This window comes from Myotis myotis, unplaced genomic scaffold (genome assembly GCF_014108235.1).
Source record: "Myotis myotis isolate mMyoMyo1 unplaced genomic scaffold, mMyoMyo1.p scaffold_m19_p_19, whole genome shotgun sequence".
Classification (NCBI taxonomy): Eukaryota; Metazoa; Chordata; class Mammalia; order Chiroptera; family Vespertilionidae; genus Myotis; species Myotis myotis.
This window is the reverse complement of record NW_023416323.1, coordinates 25,172,428-25,192,650: the sequence shown is the minus strand read 5'-3', so window position 1 is coordinate 25,192,650 and position 20,223 is coordinate 25,172,428. Positions and strand designations below refer to the sequence as shown.

Below are 20,223 nucleotides of genomic sequence, written 5' to 3'. Positions count from 1 at the left end.
AAAGCATAAACTTCGGCTTTTTATAGCCTAAGCAGTGTGCTATTTTAAACATGTGGAGGAAATGCATTTTCAGTTACAAACATTTGCTGCTGTAAATTTGTCCCTATTTGCTAGCAAAGGATGTGGGACAGGATGTTTTACTCTGCTGCTCTGGTTTTCCTGTATTGCTTAAATCTGTTTAGAGAAAAGAAAAATAAATAAATAAAGTGTTTCTGCTGGACAATTTCTATAAACTGAAGCAACTCCAAAAATTAAAATAAAAAGTCTGTGGAAAAAATATTAGAATAATTTTCTTTTAATACATTAGTTAATTCCTATAGATTTTTCTCCCTAAAAAGATTTTCCACAACATGCATGTGCAGCCTGCAGAAGACACTAATGTTGGCACTAATAAAATGTGCCCACTTAGACACCCCAGGCCAGCTGAATTCTTCCTGACCCTGTCTTTTCCCAAGCACAATTACAACTGTAGAAGCTTTTTGAAATGTAAGAAAAACAATCAGGCCAACCTTGAGGGTCATCTTCTAGATTTATTCAGAAATTCAAAGTATACTGCATCATAATTCAATGAGTCCCCATTTTCATATATTACTCTGAGGGCTTTTTTACTCAGGCAGACATATCCTTGTATCTGTTATGTTTCATTATTATTTTAAAAAAACTGATTTTGATCAAATTTCACTTTACCCCTTTATAAGGGAGTCAGTAAGTAGTTCATTAATCTATTGAAAGATATTTTATCAGTTGATTCCCTCTAAACCAGTGGTTCTCAACCTTCCTAATGCCGTGACCCTTTAACACAGTTCCTCATGTTGTGGTAACCCCCAATTTCATTGTTACAAATTGAACATAAAGCATAGTGATTAATCACAAAAAGAATATGTAATTATATATGTGTTTTCCGATGGTCTTAGGCGACCCCTATTAAAGGGTCGGTCTACCCCCAAAGGAGTCACGACCACAAGTTGAGAACCACTGCCTTAAGCCCTCCTCCATGCTGCTCTCTGCCCCAGATGCTGTCCTGGACGGGCAAAAGACTTTCTTCTGGATCAAAGCTTAGTCAAGCTTCTGTGAGCCCTCTTCTCTACTAGGCTTCAATCTTGGGCCCTGTCCTTGCTGGGCTTGCATAGCCCAGTTTTAGCAAAAATCCTGCAAAGTCAATTTGAAGAGAATCCCCCATTCTTAATATCTGATCACTCTCATTATCTGATCGAATTCCTCATTTCCCATCTTTGATATATATTTCCTAGCCTGCCTTCAGCAAGAATCCTGTTAGGCAGGTTCAGCAAGAATCCCCCCACCCCTGATGTCTCCTCTTAGTCATATTCTACCCACTGATCCCGCCCCCTCTCATTCTGCTCCTTGGCTATGAATCCTCAGCTGTCTTTATTGTTTTTCAAAGTTGAGGCTTCTCTCTCTCCCATATTGTGGTAGTCTTAATATCCACTGCAATAATCCTGAGTAAGTCTTCCTTACCATTTAAAAAAGTGTCAGAATAGCCCTGATCGGTTTGGCTCAGTGGATAGAGCATCGGCCTGGGGACTGAATGGTCCCAGGTTCGATTCTGGTCAAGGGCATGTACCTTGGTTGCAGGCACATCCCCAGTAGGGCGTGTGCAGGATGCAGCTAATCGGTGTTTCTCTCTCCTCGATGTTTCTGACTCTCTGTCCCTCACCCTTCCTCTCTGTAAAAAATCAATAAAATATATTTTAAAAATAAAGAAAGAAATAAATAAAAATAAAAAAGTGTCAGAATAACCTTTTCTTTCACAAGACTCAGTGGTCACTGGAGCATCCTGGCAAGAGATGGAAGAAGGGAGATCTGGGTATTTATTCTCCCAGAACCCCCTAAGAGGGCCCATCACTCAAGTGAAGGCCTCACTTCCTGTCAGGAGGCCCTCTCTGTCTGTCATAACCTGCTCCCCCTCCTATCCCTTCAGGTCTAGGGGTGGTAATGGAGCCTCATTATTACCAGCCCTGCGGACACCGCACTATTCCTATCCCTGTGGTTTTTCAGCACTTTGTGAGTTATTAAACTCTCCTCAAAGTATCCTAATATGAGGATACCATCTGTTTCCTGCTGGGTCTCCCTAATACAGATCTCATCTCTGCATATCCCCCCCACCCCCCACCCACCCCCTACCCCCCCTCCCAGCAGATTTCTTATCCTAGAAAGGATATTATCCCCAGAAAGAAAGGCATGGTTACAGGATGCAGTGATCTTTCCATGTGAGTGACTTAGTGACAAATAAGTTGACCTTGTTAAGCTGCCACTTCTCCCTTCTCTAGTTAGCTTCATAATCATAGCAACAGGGTATTTTCTGAAACATACTGATTCTCTAAGTATCAATAAGAATTATATTAAGAAATGCCCTGCCCTAGCCGGCTTGGCTCAGCGGATAGAGCGTCAGCCTATGGACTGAAGGGTCCCAGGTTCGATTCCGGTCAAGGGCACATGCCCAGGTTTGTGGGCTCAATCCCCAGTATAGGGCATGCAGGAGGCAGCTGATCAATGATTCTCTTTCATCATTGGTGTTTCTCTCTCCCTCTCCCTTTCTCTCTGAAATCGATAAAAATATATTTAAAAAAAGAAAGAAAAAAAAAAGAAATGCCCAAGGAGGGCTCCCCTCCTGGGAGCTCGCCTGTGCCTTTCCCTTCCCCCTCCCCCTCTCTCCCCACCCCTACACCCCAGGCACTTTACCATTAGCTTCCCCACTCCCAAGTTCCAAGGGCCCTTCCTTTACCTCTAGAACTTGTTTGCTAAGCCCATTTCTTCTAGGAATTACTTTTTCTACCTCTATAATTTACCAAATAAATGTTCTCTTTTTTTTTCACCCCCCCTCCCCCAAATAAATGTTCTCTTACAAAAAAAAAAAAAAAAAAATACCCAAGGGGGCTAGAAGTGAAAATTGTGCTAGCTGAAACTATGCTAGAAACCTAAGCTAGAAGAACCTTTGCCTTTATATATATTTGGTACTTAATCCAGAGGTAACATTCATAGTAACACTTTTAATAAATGCAAGAGACATTACTTAATAAATATCAGTAACTCAAGTAGAAGCCTGCAGAGGCTAACTCCATATATAGTCTAAAGCAGGATTTTTTTCAAATTCAGGTTGTAGTAGATTGTAAAATCAATTGAGTTATAACATTTTTAAAAATAACACATTCTTGACATAATAACGTAAGGCAGAAAATCAGAGTTCATCATATATAGTAAAGGGAAATACTATTTCACTTTTTTACATACCTATATTTATGGGTGTACTAGGGCATACTGTAAAATGTATTCCTTACTTTGAGTGGCAGTCAATAAAGTCTGAAAGCTACTGGTCTGAAGAGAATTCCTTTCAAACAATATAATGATTATAAGACTAAAAACATGTTGCTTAGCCTACAACCTAACCTTTTGAAAATCTCAACCCTCACTAAAAATAGTTTATTTTGTGACAAACACATCAATAACTGAAATAAAAATGTTATGAAACAATATTTACTCTTAATATGTGATGTCCTCTAATATTTTTTATTCCATTTTATTTCTTTTAAACGATGATTGCAAACCACAGCTTAAAAAGTTCAGGGCCAGGCCTGGAGAACTCTGTTCACATACCATGGTCCTTCCAGAGCTGCCTTGGTCGGTGTTTGTATCACTCCCACTGTGGTAGCAAGCACTCCCTCCTTTTGCTTCCTAGGTTTCTGTGTAACTACTACATGACCTCTGCAACCCAGTCTGTCCAGCGAGCAAACTGTTCACTTGTAGTCAGAAGCAGATACAGAGCATGGTGCAGATGTGGACAGAGCCCCAGCCACACGTCCTCGCACTTACCACCACGGCATACCGTGAGAGCAGCACTTTACTATAGCCCCTGCAGCCCCCAGCCTGAGGACTGATGGGAGTTGGAGGATAAATATCCCAGCCTTTTCGCCCTGGCCATGTTCTTCACAATCTCCCTGAGTTCCTCAGCAGGACTGAATACCAGCCACCACCAGCAGCAACCTGCTGCGTAATGCACCCTGCGCTGGCTTCCTTCCCACCCCTTCTCACCTCCCTACTGGGGCTTCTTGGAATCACCTCTCACACTAAAGGCTTGCACTCAAACTTCTATGTCAGGGTTTGCTTCTGGGTAAATGTAACCCTAGTGAGCACACCCGTCTAACATAGCGTTGTTTGGAGCCAGGGCTGCAGAGATGAGAAAGGCCTGTCCTAGAAAAGCTCAAAATCTGATAGAAAAACCAATTATTTTTTTAATGTAAAAAAACAACAACTTTGCTATTCATAGCAATGACATAAGTATGTCTGGGGAGGGAAGAAGCGGCAAACTCTGACAGAAGGGTCAGAAAAGCCCCTATTGGTGACTTTTCTACCCCAAACATCTCAAGGACACAGAGTTTCCCCCACAGGAGTCAGCAGGTGGTCAGTGCTACCTATACGGGGTGGTCCATGTTCACTTCTCTATAGGCTAGTGCCCTGGTTTCTCATATTACTGTGAGGCTTTACTTCTTACATCTAGGTTAAGAAGAAAGAGGTTTTTATTTTCTCCAAAGAGAAAGGTTTCTATTCTAGTCTTCAGCTAAAAATAACTCAAATAATATAGATTATATGAAGGAAGAAAATCTATTAAGTTCCTGAAAATGTGTTAATAGAATTATCTGTAAACCAGCTTTCATCTTTTTATGTTCCTTTGAGGTCCTTAGAGGATTGGAGTACACGACCCAAATCTTCATTAGATGTTCTGAAGAACTGCTGATATTTTTATTTGTAAGTTATTTTTTTAATGTAAAGTTTACTACATGTTCAGCCCTGTGATCAACACTGTAAACCAGGACTTTTTTCAGACTGGTATCCAAGAGAGACCTTTGGCTAATTTTCCTTTGCATCTTCCATTTAGCAAATATTTCAGCAAAGGCAGAGCAGCAACATAATTCCTTCCCTTTCAGGAAAGGAGTCTTGACAGCGGGTCCTTATACCGAAAACAGCTTCTCCAATGTACCAGGTACACCTGGGCCTGGGACTAGAATACTCACCCTGACCCGGCAGGGAGTGACGCTAGAGTCGAAGGGATATTAGTCTGTGGTTTCTCTTTCTCATTTTGCTTGAGGAAGGATTTAGCCTCTTTAGATGTAGCATCCACCTCCTTAGTCACCCTGTGCCAAGGAAGGAAACATTAAGTTTACAAAAGAATTAAAAAGACAGAAACAAATCTAAATAAAGGGAATAAATGACAAGGAAAAACATCCACTGGGCTTTCAATAAGTTCTGGCTGCTAAGCTTTATGGTTCAAGTTTACTACAACGGATTTAACATTTAACATTCATTTAACATTTTCCCATGCTAAATGAAACAGCAATGCATATAAACTTGAGCTCTCTAAAATCCCCTCCATTACTCTGTCAGCATGAAACACTCCAGTAGTCACTACTGAATCACAGTCCTTGTGGGTTATTGATGTGAAGGCTGAAAAAGGCTCTCCTACTGCACCTCACTTGTAGATTAGGACCCACATTTAAAGGCCTGTAAAGCCCTAGTAGGTTTGGCTCAGTGGATAGAGGGTTGGCTTGCAGACTGAAGGGTCCCGGATTCGATTCCGGTCAAGGGAACATGCCTGGGTTGCGGGCTTGATCCCCAGTAGGGGGTGTGCGGAAGGCAGCTGATCAATGATTCTCTCTTATCATTGATGTTTCTCTCTCTCTCTCCCTTTCCCTTCTTCTCTTGAAATCAATTAAAAAATATGTATTTTTAAAGGCCTAGTAAAAATTAAAATGGGAAATGAAATATTTGGGAGAAAAATACTGGTTTTATTTCAAAGAGAAAAGCAACAGTATAAAATTTGAAAATACTCTGCAGAAGGTCCTATTCTACACCTAGAACCCAGAGATGAAACAAGATCCCTTAAAGCTGGCTAATTTGGCACTAATTTGGGAATGGAAGAAAATTATAGTTCAGAATCCTACCCAATTTCAAATCTGCAAAAATTGCCCTCAATAAAGCTGATGATCAAATAAGGAGCAAAGAAGGATATTCATGGTGCCTGAAATTTCAGATAAAGAGAAATGCCTAATGCTTGCCTAGGCTTGCCAATTCAAAAACATCTGAGGAATTTTGTTTAAATTCCAATCCATCTGTAGGAGGGTGGAAAATTATAGTCATTGTGTTATGGGTGTTCAACCAGGTCATCCAGAATAAGACTGGCCAAGAATAATGACAGGCGAATCCTATAAATTCCATCTTTGCAGGAATGTAAGTCTCTATCTCTTCTCTCCTTCCTTGTAGGCTACTTAGGAGCAGAACCAAATTTTCTTATCAAGAGCCATCTCACTCCTGCACTCAGTGCTGTGTCACCCACAAAAGTGACACAGAATATATAATTTTGAGAGTTTTATATTAAGAATCTTCACTGGGGGGAAAGAAAAAAGAATCTTCACTGGGAAAGATTGAGGAGTTACTCTTGAAGAGTGACTTAAAAAACAAAACAAAAAACTCAATCCCCTACTCAAGTTCTTGTGATGGCTCAGTATTACTCGAGAATCAAACATAAGCTGCTGAACCTTGCCTTCAAAGTCCTCTAAAATCTGGACCTACTTTCTATGAGGTGTCTTCTCAGCTCTCCCAAACGAACCTCTCAGCAGTAAGAATCGAGAGTCAAAACTAAGAGAGAGAATGTATATGATATACATCATTGAGCAAATATTCACTCCTTCACCCTTAACCTACTTCCCCACCCCACTGATGTTAACCTTGGACACATGACTTGTTTCAGTGATCAGTCAGGTGCTAACTGATTTGACAGCAACAGAAGCTTTAAATGTTTCTGTTGTTTCATGTGCCCCTTGACAATCTCTAGCCATAAAAAGAATATGCCTCAAGCAGCTGCTGGTCTAAGGTGGGTGAAAGACACATGCTGCAGATCTGAGCCAATCAGTAGCTTGGAGCCAAGCCTAGATCACCTGAGCCCCAGTCAGCCAGAAACACACTAGCAACAAATAAATGCTTATTGGTGTATATCACTGAGTCTTGGGGTGGCTTGTTATACAGTAGTTCCACAGCAACAGCTAACACATTTACATTTTATGAGTGAGAAAAATTAAATCTTCAGGGATTCAGTTACTTTTTTCAAGACTAGTCAGAGATTAAGTAGCAATGCTAGAGAGAACCCTGTAGATGTGGAACCTATAAAAAAATGACATGGCCTCTGCCCTTAAGGGGCTCACAGTCTATCAGGGCAGCCAACCATGAAAACAAGTATGACAATAAATGATCTAGAGTTAAGTGCCATTAAAGGGAGCATGGAAAAAGTATAACCGTGAGAGTATCTCTGTTAATTTCTAGTGTCAAAGTCCTATTCATATTGACTAGGAAACAGGTTCTATAAACTGGTGTATTTCTTTCAGGGTCTTTGCTAATTGACATAAAGTAGTATTAGCATAGTGATTCTCAACCTTCTGGCCCTTTAAATACAGTTCCTCATGTTGTGACCCAACCATAAAATTATTTTCGTTGCTACTTCATAACTGTAATGTTGCTACTGTTATGAATCGTAATGTAAATATCTGATATGCAGGATGGTCTTAGGCGACCCCTGTGAAAGGGTCGTTCAACCGCCAAAGGGGTCACGACCCACAGGTTGAGAACCGCTGAATTAGCAGATTACTCTTCATTGACAGTACACCTAAAAGAACTCCTTTTAACAAGCAATAAGAAGAGATCCAGCTATCAAATATCTTCAAGTAGGAGTGGTTTAAATTACAGACCACTTCTAATATATAAGAGGGAATCCTGACAGGAAAATGCCCACTATTAGCAGTAGTTAATTCAAGTATTATCAGCAGAAATTACATTTTAAGTTCTTTTCACTTACTCAGAACTTCCTGAAAAGTATTTATTTAGGCACAAACTTTCCATGACTAGCCTTTTCCAAAAGGTGAATCATTTAGGAAAGTCTGAGCTAACTGGCTCAGATGGTATGTGATAGGAAAGGATAAAAAATACTACTTTTCCTCATTCCCCTGGTTAATAAGCTACCCATTTTTCAAGTGTGTGTGTGTGGGGGGGGGGGGAGGGAGACCCAAAATTTAACTATTAAAGTATAATTAGAAAAAACTAAAAGACTAACTTTGTACTAATGCTACCATATGCTTATACTTACAAATTCTTCCCAGTCATCACTAGTTCTTTCTCACATTTCTTAAAGATGTAGTAATGCTCTTAACTTCATACAAAAAGAAAAAGCAGAATGACATGAAAAGAGTAAAGATATGCTTGAATCTAGACACTATATTTGCATCTGGTTGTCAATTACAATTCAGGCCATAGCAGCACAATTTACAATAGCTAAGATTTGGAATCAGCCTAAGTGTCCATCAGTATATGAGTAGATTAAAAAACTTTGGTAAATCTACACAATGGAATACTGTACTGCTGTATAAAGGAAGAAACTCCTACCATTTGCAACAGCATGGATGGAGCTGGAGAGCATTATGCTAAGTGAAATAAGTCAGTCAGAGAAAGATAAATATCACATGATCTCACTCATTTGTGGATTATAATGAACAACATAAACCAATGAACAAAAACAGATCCAGAGACAGAGAAACATTGATCAGATGCTCAAACCTCAGAGGGAAGGTAGGGGAGGGTGGGGGTGAGGGGGAGAGATCAACCAAGAGACTTGTATGCATGTATATAAGCATAACCAATGGACGCAGACAACAGAGGGTGAGGGCAGGATTCGGGGGGTGGGAGGGCAATGGGGGGAAAACCACACATTTGTAATACCTTAATCAATTTAAAAAAATTCAGGCCTTCCAAGTCACTACATGAGAGTTCCTTATGATAAATTTAAATATAATTTAAGTTAAAAAAAAATCCTGCCGAATTGCTATTTAGTTTTCTTTGAAAGAATTAGAGAACTTTGACTTGTCATATTATATAGCTCTATAATGTATGTTTTAAAAGTAATAAGCATAGCCAAACCGGTTTGGCTCAGTGGCTAGAGTGTCGGCCTGTGGACTCAAGGGTCCCAGGTTTGATTCCGGTCAAGGGCATGTACCTTGGTTGCAGGCACATCCCCAGTAGGGAATGTGCAGGAGGCAGCTGATCAATGTTTCTCTCTCATTGATGTTTCTAACTCTCTATCCCTCTCCCTTCCTCTCTGTAAAAAATCAATAAAATATATTTTTAAAAAATAAGCATATATTACTTTTGAATGTTATATTTATGAAAAAGTGCTTCCCTGCTATTTGTTGACAAATATGGTGCTGCCCTCTTCTGACAAATCATAGAAATAGCAGTCTCCCTGAACATCCATCCAGTATTTAAAATCGCCATTCATTTGCTTTAAAAGTGAAATAGGAAATTTGTGTCAAACAACTTTGTTAATAAATAGTAGTAAGTCCATAAAATTTAATTTGATCAGGAAATTTAATGATTTCTCAAAATAACGGTTACCAGCTTTTCTTACTCTCATGTAGAGCCAGTGGTTGTTATAATAAATCTTTCTTAGAGATGTCCTATATGACACATGGAAAATAAAGCAAATCTTATTTCTAAAGGTATATTAAACACTTTCAGTATTATTTTTGTAGGCCTTCCAAACCATTAAAGGTTAACATCAGTGTTCTGCTACCCTCTATTGGACAACTCCATAGTTTCCAGGGTGATCTCTGGTCAAGAATGGATCTGCAAAATGACTATTTAGCAAGGAAAAGGGTGTTTTTACAATGGAGAATTCTGAAAGATATTGCCTTAAGTGGTCTAACTTATCACCCCCAATACTGGGTGCAGCAAGGAGGAAAAAGCATCACCAATGTAGCATTTTTTTTTAATATATATTTTATTGATTTTTTACAGAGAGGAAAGGAGAGAGATAGAGAGTTAGAAACATCGATCAGCTGCCTCCTGCACACCCCCCACTGGGGATGTGCCCGCAACCAGGGTACACGCCCCTGACCAGAATCGAACCCGGGACCTTTCAGTCCGCAGGCCGACGCTCTATCCACTGAGCCAAACCGGTCCCGGTACCAATGTAGCATTTTTATCTAAAGTTATTCATCTGACTCTACGCATGAGGAAACAATTCAACAATCCAAACTAAGGGACATTCTACAATACAGATGAACTCAAAGAATGTATGTCAAGAAATACAAAAAGGCTTTAGAACAGTTCTAATTTCAAGGAGGCTAAAAAGACTAAATGCAGTATATAATCCTGGGTTGTATGTTGGACTGAACAAGAAATAGTTATAAAGAACATTACTGGCCCTAACTGGTTTGACTCAGTGGATAGAGCGTCGGCCTATGGATTGAAGGGTCCCAGATTCGATTCTGGTCAAGGGCATGTACCATGGTTTCAGGCACATCCCCGATAGGGGGTGTGCAGGAGGCAGCTGATCGATGTTTCTCTCTCATCGATGTTTCTAACTCTCTATCCCTCTCCCTTCATCTCTGTAAAAAATCAATAAAATACTTTTTTGAAAAAAGAACATTACTGGAATAACTAGGGGGAAATCTGAATAGAATTATATAAAGAGCTACTTAAAATGTGGGCTGCAAAACTATCTGTTATTGGCCCAAAACAAGGTAGGTACAGAATAGTATTTAGAAACTTGTTTGCAATTTGACAATGTCGTAATATTCAAGATATGATCAGTGCACTCACTGCATTAAACAGAATATAGATCAATTCAGGTACTGTCAAAATTGCAAGGTGGTCACATGTGATAGTGTATTAGTCATGTGCAGAAAGACCACATTAAAATGTGTTTAGGTGATAAAACCCAAAAATGTGATAAAATGAAAGCACTAATTTTTAAAATTATAATTGTCTTATTTTTTTATTACAGTTGACATAGAATATTATATTAGTTTCAGTTGTACAGCATAGTGGTTAGACATTTAACTTACAAAGTGATCCCCTGATAAGTCTTGTATCCATCTGATACCATACATAAGTATTACAATATTACTGACTATATAATATTCCCTAAACTGTACTTTACACCCCAGTGACTATTTTGTAACTGCCAATTTGTACTCAATTCCTTAACTTTTTTCACCCAGCCCCAACCCCTCTCCCATCTGGCAACCATCAATTTGTTCTCTGTATAAGTCTATTTTTGTTTTGTTCATTTATTTTCTTCATTAGATTTCCACATGTAAATAATATGGTATTTGTCTGTCTGTATGACTTATTAATTTAGCATAATACACTAGGCCCATCCATCTTGTCCCAAATGGTAAGGTTTCATTCTTTTTTATGGCCAAGTAATATTCCATTATATATCTGTACCACTTCATCTTTATCCATATATTGATGGAGATGTAGGCTGCTTAAATGCTACTGTAAGTAATGCTTCAGTGAACTTAGGAATGCATATATCTTTTCCAAATTAGTGTTTTGGATTTCTTTGAATACTCCGAAGTGGAATTATAAGCATTTATTTTTATACATTATACATATTTTTAAATATATTTTTATTGATTTCACAGAGGGAGAGATAGAAATGTCAATAATGAGAGAGAATCATTGATTGGCTGCCTCCTGCACTCCCCCTATGGGGGATCCAGACCACAAACCAGGCATGTGCTCTGACCAGGAATAGAACTGTGACCTCCTGGTTCAAAAGACAATGCTCAACTACTGAGCCACACCGGTCAGGCAGCCTCACTGTTTTTGTGAAGAAAACACATCTATTCTTTTTTCTTTTGTAAATTAAATCTTTATTGTTGAAAGTATTACATGTCTCCCTTTTTCCCCCATTAACACCTTCCAGCCTGCCCCCACCCCCAACCCCAGGCCTTCACCACCCTATTGTCTGTGTCCACAGGTTATGCATATATGCATACAAGTTCTTTGGTTGATCTCTTCCCACCCACCCACCTTTCCCCTCCTTCCCTCTGAGATTCTGCAGTCTGTTCTATGCTGCTATGTCTCTGGATCTATTTTATTCATCAGTTTATTTTGTTCATTAGATTTCACATATGAGTGAGATCATGTGATACTTGTATTTCTCTGACTGACTTATTTCGGTTAGCATAATACTCTCCAGGTCCCTCCATGCTATCTCAAAGGGTAAGAGATCTTTTTTTTTTTTTTTTTTTTTTTTTTTACTGCTGCAGAGTATTCCATGGTGTAAATGTACCACTGCTTTTTTATCCACTCATCTGCTGATGGGCAATGGGGCTGTTTCTCGATCTTAGCTGTTGTAAATTGTGCTGCTATAACATAGAGGTGCATACATTCTTTCTGATTGGTATTTTGAATTTCTTAGGTTATATTCCTAGAAGTGGGATCACTGGGTCAAATGGCAGTTCCATATTTAATTTTTTTAGGAAACTCCATACTGTTTTCCGTAATGGCTGCACCAGTCTGCAATCCCACCAGCAGTGTACTAGGGTTCCCTTTTCTCCACATCCCACATCTTTTCTGAATGCAGCAGTAGTAATAAACCATAAGACGATAATGGAAATAATTCCAAAGAAATGAAGGACAACCAAGTTCACACTGATTTTATTCTATGAGTCCTCTTATTTTTTTAATGTACTTTTATTGATTTCAGAGAGTAGAAAGAGGGAGAGAGATATAGAAACATCAATGATGAGAGAGAATCATTGATCGGCTGTCTCCTGCACACCCCCTACTGGGGATCAAGCCTGCAACCCTGGCATGTGCCGTGACCTGGATCATGGGTTGATGCTCAACCACTGAGTCACATTGATCATGCAGTACTAAAACCAAAGTGAGTTCTTTGCAGTGATGTTTTGGCTAATGCAGCATTTACATACAAAACATAAAGAAATAAGTTCAAATCAAAAGAATTTTTCAAAAGAAAGAGCACTAAACTATAAAGCCAATAAAAACAGATGCAAAATTCCATACATTAACATTAGTGAATTGCGGCTTTCTGAGAAAGGAGCACATTTGGTTGCTAACTAAAAAACATTACCAAGACACTAGTAAAAGACTATATCAAAGATGTTTGCTTGGAAATCTGTGACAAATAAAGTAATTCAGGTACAACTTTCCAATGACACCAAAGCTTGAAGTAGTTCGGGCTCTGGCTTATAGTAGTGAAAACTAAAATAAAGTTAGCAAAGTGATTTTTCAATGCAATTTGAAGAATGCCAAATTACTTCAAACATGAAAATTATCATGGTATGTTTGTGATTTAAACATAAGGGTGATATAAAGGATTCTTTTATCAGTTTCTTGCTGACAAACATACCGGACACTAATCTGTACGATAAAACTAGGGTCATATTGTCAACAAATGTGATTTGAAGTATAAAGTGTTTGGAAGAGTATATTCCAAAGACACAGCTGGCAAGATGGAAAAACAATTTAGATTAAGAAGCTTGTGCTAGAATGTACATTAACACACTGCTTCCTTCACGGATAAAAGTCTTGCTACCAAAAAAATCTTGCTACAGTAGTAAAGATGATGAATTATCTAAGGTTAATGCCTTAAAATTTAAAATGACTCTATATGTGATAAACTGAAAGCAGATCATAAATGTGTATATGCTATACTGCATGCTAAAATACAATGGTTATGGAAGAGAAAAATGCTGCTGAGAATGATGAACTAGGAAATAAACAGTTTTTCCAAAAGGAAAAATAATCAGTTGCTTCCCAATTTTAAAGATCTCAACTAGACAGTAAAACTTGCTTATTTCTGTGATATCTTTCGTATGTTTAGTAATCTTAGTACTCCCATGCAAGGACATGTCAACATGTTTTTCAGTAGCAAATAAATTATAAGGGTAAACAATGAAAATTAAGATGCCTGGAAGAACAGAGTTACTATAGATTAACAATTTTATAGAAGGTTTAGAACTGTATTTTCTATCAAAATAATACCCACACACAAGAGTTCATGCATCCAGAAGTATGACTTAAATCCTAGCTAATAAAGAGGGAATATGTTAATTGACTTCTCTGCCCTCAAAGATGGCGGCACCCACAGCCAATAAGGAGGGAATATGCTAATTGACTGTCCCGCATTCAAAGATGGCGGCATCCACAGCCAATAAGGAGGGAATATGCTAATTGACTGTCCCACCCTCAAAGATGGCGGCACCCACAGCCAATAAGGAGGGAATATGCTAATTGACTGTCCCACCCTCAAAAATGGTGGCACCCACAGCCAATAAGGAGGGAATATGCTAATTGACTGCCACACCCTCAAAGATGGTGGCACCCACAGTCACAAGATGGTGGTGCCCAGTCCCCTCTGCCCCACCAGGGCGGCAGGTGCGCCTGCCTCCAGAGTCCCTCAGTCCCCTCAGCCCCCCGGCCACCCAGGGCTGGCCCGAGGCACAGGCAAGCCTCGGATGGCAGCTGCTCAGCCGCCCAGGGCCGGTCAAGGCTTGCGCTGCTGGCAGTAGTAGCAGCCGAGGTGTGATGGGGCGTCACCTTCCCCTGATCGCTGGGTTGACTCCCGCCCCTGAGGGCTCCTGGGCTGTGAGAGGGGGCAGGCCGGGCTGAGGGTCCGTCCCCCCCTTCCCCCCCGCCCCCGTCCAGTGCATGAATTTTCAGGCACCAGGCCTCTAGTCTATAATAAAAGTGTAATATGCTAATTAGACCAGATGGCCAAACAACCTTCCGGACGTCCTGGACAAAGCTGGGGCTGCGAGGGCCGAGGCAAGCTGCCTGGGCTGCGAGGGCCGAGTCCCTTGCAGGAATTTCGTGCATCAGGCTTCTAGTTTAATTATAATTTGACAGAATAAACTATTGATATGGGCAGGATACTGATAAAGTACTAAAGATGAACTTTGAAAATACAGTATCACTGGCTTCATTTCAAACAAAAGTAAAAATGAAAATCTTGAACTTAGTGAAATGGCTTTAAAACCTAAACTTCTATTCTCATGAGAATATCTGAGATTAATTTCTTTTTTTTAAATATATTTTTATTGATTTCAGAGAGAAAGGGAGAGGGATAGAGAGATAGAAACATCAATGATGAGAGAATATATTGATTGGCTGCTTCCTGAACGCCGCTACTGGGGATCAAGCCTGCGACCAGGGCCTGTGCCTTTGACCAAAATTGAACCTGGGACCCTTCAGTCCACATGCCAACACTCTATCCACTGAGCCAAACCAGCTAGGGCTGAGATTAATTTCTTTATGATGAATATTATCTTTTAAAAAAAAGAAAACAACACAGAAATAATTTACATATACATTATCCTCCAGGTGTAGTATTGTCATCAACCCAACTCAGATTAGATACATTAACATGAAAAAAATAAGCTATTTTATTTCATTAAAAACTTTAAGTGAAATTTTTCAGAAGAAAAAGTTGGGGAGAAAATTTTTTTTAAGTATTAAAAAGTTTTGCTTCGCACTATTTATAAAACTAGTATTACCAAATTCTTTTTTCCAAGATGTATTTTCACTGGATGAAATAATTGCTGGAAACTTAGATATTATTTTTAAGAATATCTATTTTAGCCCTGCCCAGGTGGCTCAGTTACTTGGAGTGTCATCCCATACACCAAAAAGCTGCGGGTTTGATTCCCAGTCAGGGCATATGCCTAGGTTGTGGGTTCCATTTTTGGTTGGGCACGTATGGGAGGCAACCAATTAATGTTTTTCTCTCTCACATCGATGATTTTCTCTCTCTCCCTTCATCTCTCTCTAAAAATCAATAAAAACATGTCCTCAGGTGAGGATTTAAAAAAAAAGAATGTCGATTTTAGGGGAAATTATCTTTTCAAAGAGCATACAGGTCTAATTAATTACTGTCAAAAAATAAATAAATGTGATTACCTAAAAATTATTAATTGGCACTTCATGTATTCTCATTTAGCTCTAAATTACAGATCTGCTGTTTTCACATAATAAAGTTTAAGTAAGTAGGAAAGAGGAAATTCTTGGCATGTGGTTATTACCTGGAATGGCCAGGAGGTTATTAAGTCCCTAACTGTTTTTCTAAACCAGTAACAATAACAAACCTCCTGAATCAATTTAAAAAATAATATTAATGCCCTAGCCAGTTTGGCTCAGTGGATAGAGCGTCGGCCTGTGGACTAAAGGGGCCCCGGTTTGATTCCGGTTAAGGGCACATGCCCAGGTTCTGGGCTCGATCCCCAGTAGGGTACATTCAGGAAGCAGCCAATCAATGAATTTCTTTTATCATTGATGTTTCTATCTCTGCCTCTCCCTTCCTCTCTGAAATCAATAAAAAACAATAATAATAGTAATAGTAATAGTAATAGTAATAGTAATAGTAATAGTAATAGTAAGGTAAGGAAATAATATTGGAAGCAAATTTCTCTCCTGGCACTTTTAATTCTTATCTGATTTCAGAGGCTTCACTGGGGCTCATACTTCATAGTCAGGTAAAGTAATAAATGGAGAAATGACAGCCGAAGTCACAAGACATGTCAATGAGTATGTGGAACCATATACTTTACTCATACGTTTTCCTGTTTCTGTTCAGCCAACCACTTCATAATACTCCAAAACTAGATTTTGATACGTGAAAGGCCCTTTCTCACATTCTCTGATAATTCATGGAACCACTGTTTTCTCTGAGATCAAATATAACTCTCCCAAAATATTATGATGGGGTGGAATGAGGACAGATGACTCATAGCACCATTTAGAAAGATGCTCATTTTTAAAAGAACTAGTTTGGAAGTTTGTGAAGGTCATCTTACCTGACTTCTTCACCAGCAAAATCAAACACCTTGGTGATTTTAACTTTTTCTGTTTCTTTAGGTTTCTCTAGCTCTTCTGCTTTGACCAACAGTTTTTTTGAACTAGTCTCTTCAGTCTCTTCTCTTTTCTATGAAAAGAGAAATGTAATCAGTTTCACATAAGAATTAAATATAAACGAATCACTCAAACATGCTGTTTATGGCTATTCATAAATGTTTCATCTCTAAACAGTTAAAAATCTACTGAAAACTTATTTGATTGGAAAAGCTAATTTTTCCTACCAGAGGGAATGCTTTACTTTTCACTTAATAGAGTTACTATCAAAAGGCATCTATGTAGTCTTTCTTTTTTTATTCTTTTAAATCTATTTTTATTTTTGCAACATAATGTTGCAAACTCAAGAAAACTTTTAAATCTGGGACTACTGATTAAGATGCACACTGGGGGATATAGAGAGGAAGGAAGAGAGAAAGAGATACAGAAACATCAACGATGACAATCACTGATTGGCTGCCTCCTACAGGTCCCCCACTGGAGATCGAACCCACAACCTGGGCATGTGCCCTTGACAGGAATCAAACCCAGGACCCTTCAGTCTGCAGGCCGGCACTCTATCCACTGAGCCAAACCAGTTAGGGCTATGTAGTCTGATTTCTGCTAGAAGATTCAAATCTCAATTTGTAAATGTAATAAAATCTATTTGGACAACTTAGGGTATTTCTGGAGAAAATACTTAGGGTATTTCATCTCATTCACCTAACAACTTACTTTAACTTGTGGACTCGAGGGCACTTTTGATTTTGGTCCCACATCATTGAGGAAGCTGGCCCACAGTTCATCCTCCTTCTTTTTCCTTGCATCCTCGGACTTGGTGCCTTCTTCTTGCTCTGCAGCTGTGTCTTCCTCCTCATTGCTGCTTCCTCCAGATTCCCCACTGACATCCTCCTCTTCCTCTTCTTCTAATGAGAGGCCACCTTGTTTTCTCTTCCTAATCACCAAGATTACAAGGAAAAAGAAAGAGAAGTCATGCAAAATGATTTCAGTTATCCTTTCCTCAATTCCAAACATAATGTTGCAAACTCAAGAAAACTTTTAAATGCGGGACTACTAAGATGCACACTGAGGAAGCATAGAAGAGGTACACTGAGATTTTGTGGAAGAAAAAAAGAATTGAGCTCTTAGCTTCCTCTAAAACACTTGGAATCAAAATACAGTGTTCTACTTCTAAGTCAGGACCAGCTATTTTCATCAAGAAACATCCCAAATCACCTCACAGAATCAATCTGTCTAGCAACAGTGTTCCAAGAATATACATAGCAGATTTTTTTGACTTTTTGAAGTCAACACATTTGGAGAATATGCTTTATTGAGGAGAGCCTCAAATTTATTTGCACTGTTTATTCCTACAATTCCCCAGGGACAGGATCCATATTTCTTCCCATTTTCTGATGATATGAAAGCTGGAATACAGAAAATTTCAAAGACAAAGAAATTGGACCCAAAACTTATGCTAGTAAAGTGATTTTAACTTCAAGTGAACTTAATACCTAAAATTCCTTTTTCCCTTTTCATAAATTACAATTTGCTTTTTGCCAGAGAGACAGAAACACCAATCAAAGAGAGTAAAAGACTTCTATGGAAGATTCTCTTATGTGAGTTAAATAACCCAACAGAATTTTCATAATTTTTGGAGGGAGTGTAATTCAGTACCAGATCTATGGAAGGTAATTTGCTAATATCTATAAATAATTTTTTTATTGCATATAACCTTTGATTAAACAATTCTACTTCTACAGACCTGATTTACAGGTATACGTCTACATTTACATGAAGATATATATAAAAAATATTCACTGCAGTCTTGTTTGTTGTAGGAAAGATGAGGTACAAATTAAATATGTCTCAATAAGAGAATCCTTAAATAAAGTAAGGTCTATTCATACAGTGAAATATGCAGCCACTGAAAAGAATAAAATATAGCTAGATATATTTCCATAGTATCATCTTCAAGATGTAAAATAATGAAAATAAGAAACGATATACAGAGTATGACATTTGCTGGTGTTGTTTTTAAAGAGAGTAGGAAATATATACATACACACTTGCATATGCACAGAATATCTCTGGTAGCAAAGTTCTTCTGAGGCACAGCAACAAGGGCTAGAAATGGGGTACACATTTTGGTAGTAACTAAGTTTTTCACTTTAATTGTGTACATATTACCTATCAAATTTTTTAAATTAGTACTCAAAATAATTTTAATCCTGAAATGTCACCAATGTTTCCCTTCAATGGTAAGAAATCCTAGCAGCAACTCCAATCCCAATCAGGATGGTAGTGACACTAGCCCTGACTTCTAAGGGCCCTGAGGGCAGCGTTACCTGGCAGGAATGCTCTGAGCCTTTCTTTTTTTCCCTTTGGTTTTCTGTGTTTGCTCTTCACCATCCACTTCATCTTCCTTCACTAATTCACTTACATCATCTTCACTATACTCTCCACCTGAAATCACATAATAGAGTGGTCAGACAGGAATAAAGGTTTCCACATCAAGTTGAGACATTTGCATTAAGAAAAAAGTATAGTACTTTTCCTCTATTCTTCACCTAACTACAATATTTTCTTCCTTAGAGAAAGCTTCCCTGTCCCTGGAGACAAGGCTAGGTTCCCGGATTCTACGCTTCCACGGCAGTATATATTTTCCTCCATAACTCATTCCACTTAGATTTAATGTTTGCAATTTCTGCTCTACTCTACACACCATGAGGATATGGATCCTGTTTTGTCTTTATAGATTTTTTTCTGAATAAATGAATGAATAGAAATTCCAATTCTACCTACTGTACTTTTCAAAGAAGAACCCGATGTTCCCACTTTATCTTGGATACATTTCAAAAGTGAGCAAGTAATACCTTGTCTTGTCAATAACGAAGGTTTAGAAAGAGGCCTAAAGACTTCCAGTTAGACATAGCAGAAAGAACAAACATATCTATTCCCCATCCTCAGACACTGACATTCAGGCATCCCCAATGAAAGTGTGTTGCTTCGATGCCCAGACTGACCACACTGTGGGCACCAGTCAATAAATCCTGCTCACATAGATATTCAACTAGCTTTTTTTACTTCATAGAAACTTTTTGTTGTTGTTGTTAATCCTCATCAGAGGACGTTTTTCCACTGATCTTTTTAGAGAGTGGAAGAGAGAGAGAAAGACGGAGAGAAACATCGATGTGAGAGAAACACATCGACTGGTTGCTTCATGCATGCACCCGGACCAGGGCCAGAGCTGGGGGAGGAGCCTGCAACCGAGGTATGTGCCCTTGACAGGAATCAAACCTGGGACCCTTAGGTCTGCAGGCCAATGTTCTATCCAGTGAACCAAACCGGCTAGGGCACTTCATATAAACTTTTATTTGAAGCATAACACATGTATGAAAAAACACACAAATCTAATGTATACTTCAATAAAATTATGTGAAGTGAACACACATAGAACCAGGACCCAATTCAAGAAGCTGAACATGACGATCAGAATTCCATAAGGCCCCTTGGGTCCCCTTC

At 38.8% G+C, this 20,223-nt stretch overlaps 1 protein-coding gene across 2 annotated transcripts in view; it reads right to left on the bottom strand.

The window, feature by feature from the left end:
* The window catches only part of CFDP1 (craniofacial development protein 1), a 98,872-nt gene that overhangs the window by 70,028 nt on the left and 8,621 nt on the right, over positions 1-20,223 (bottom strand). Inside the window, exons 2-5 of one of the 2 annotated variants that reach the window (XM_036346408.1) lie at positions 19,047-19,164; positions 17,434-17,653; positions 16,665-16,792; positions 5,028-5,147 (exon numbers count right to left, since the gene is read on the bottom strand). In XM_036346408.1, the coding sequence (XP_036202301.1) occupies positions 5,028-5,147; positions 16,665-16,792; positions 17,434-17,653; positions 19,047-19,164 (586 nt within the window). The remainder of the gene's footprint in view (positions 1-5,027; positions 5,148-16,664; positions 16,793-17,433; positions 17,654-19,046; positions 19,165-20,223) is intronic. The other variant, XM_036346409.1, reaches the window with a different exon arrangement.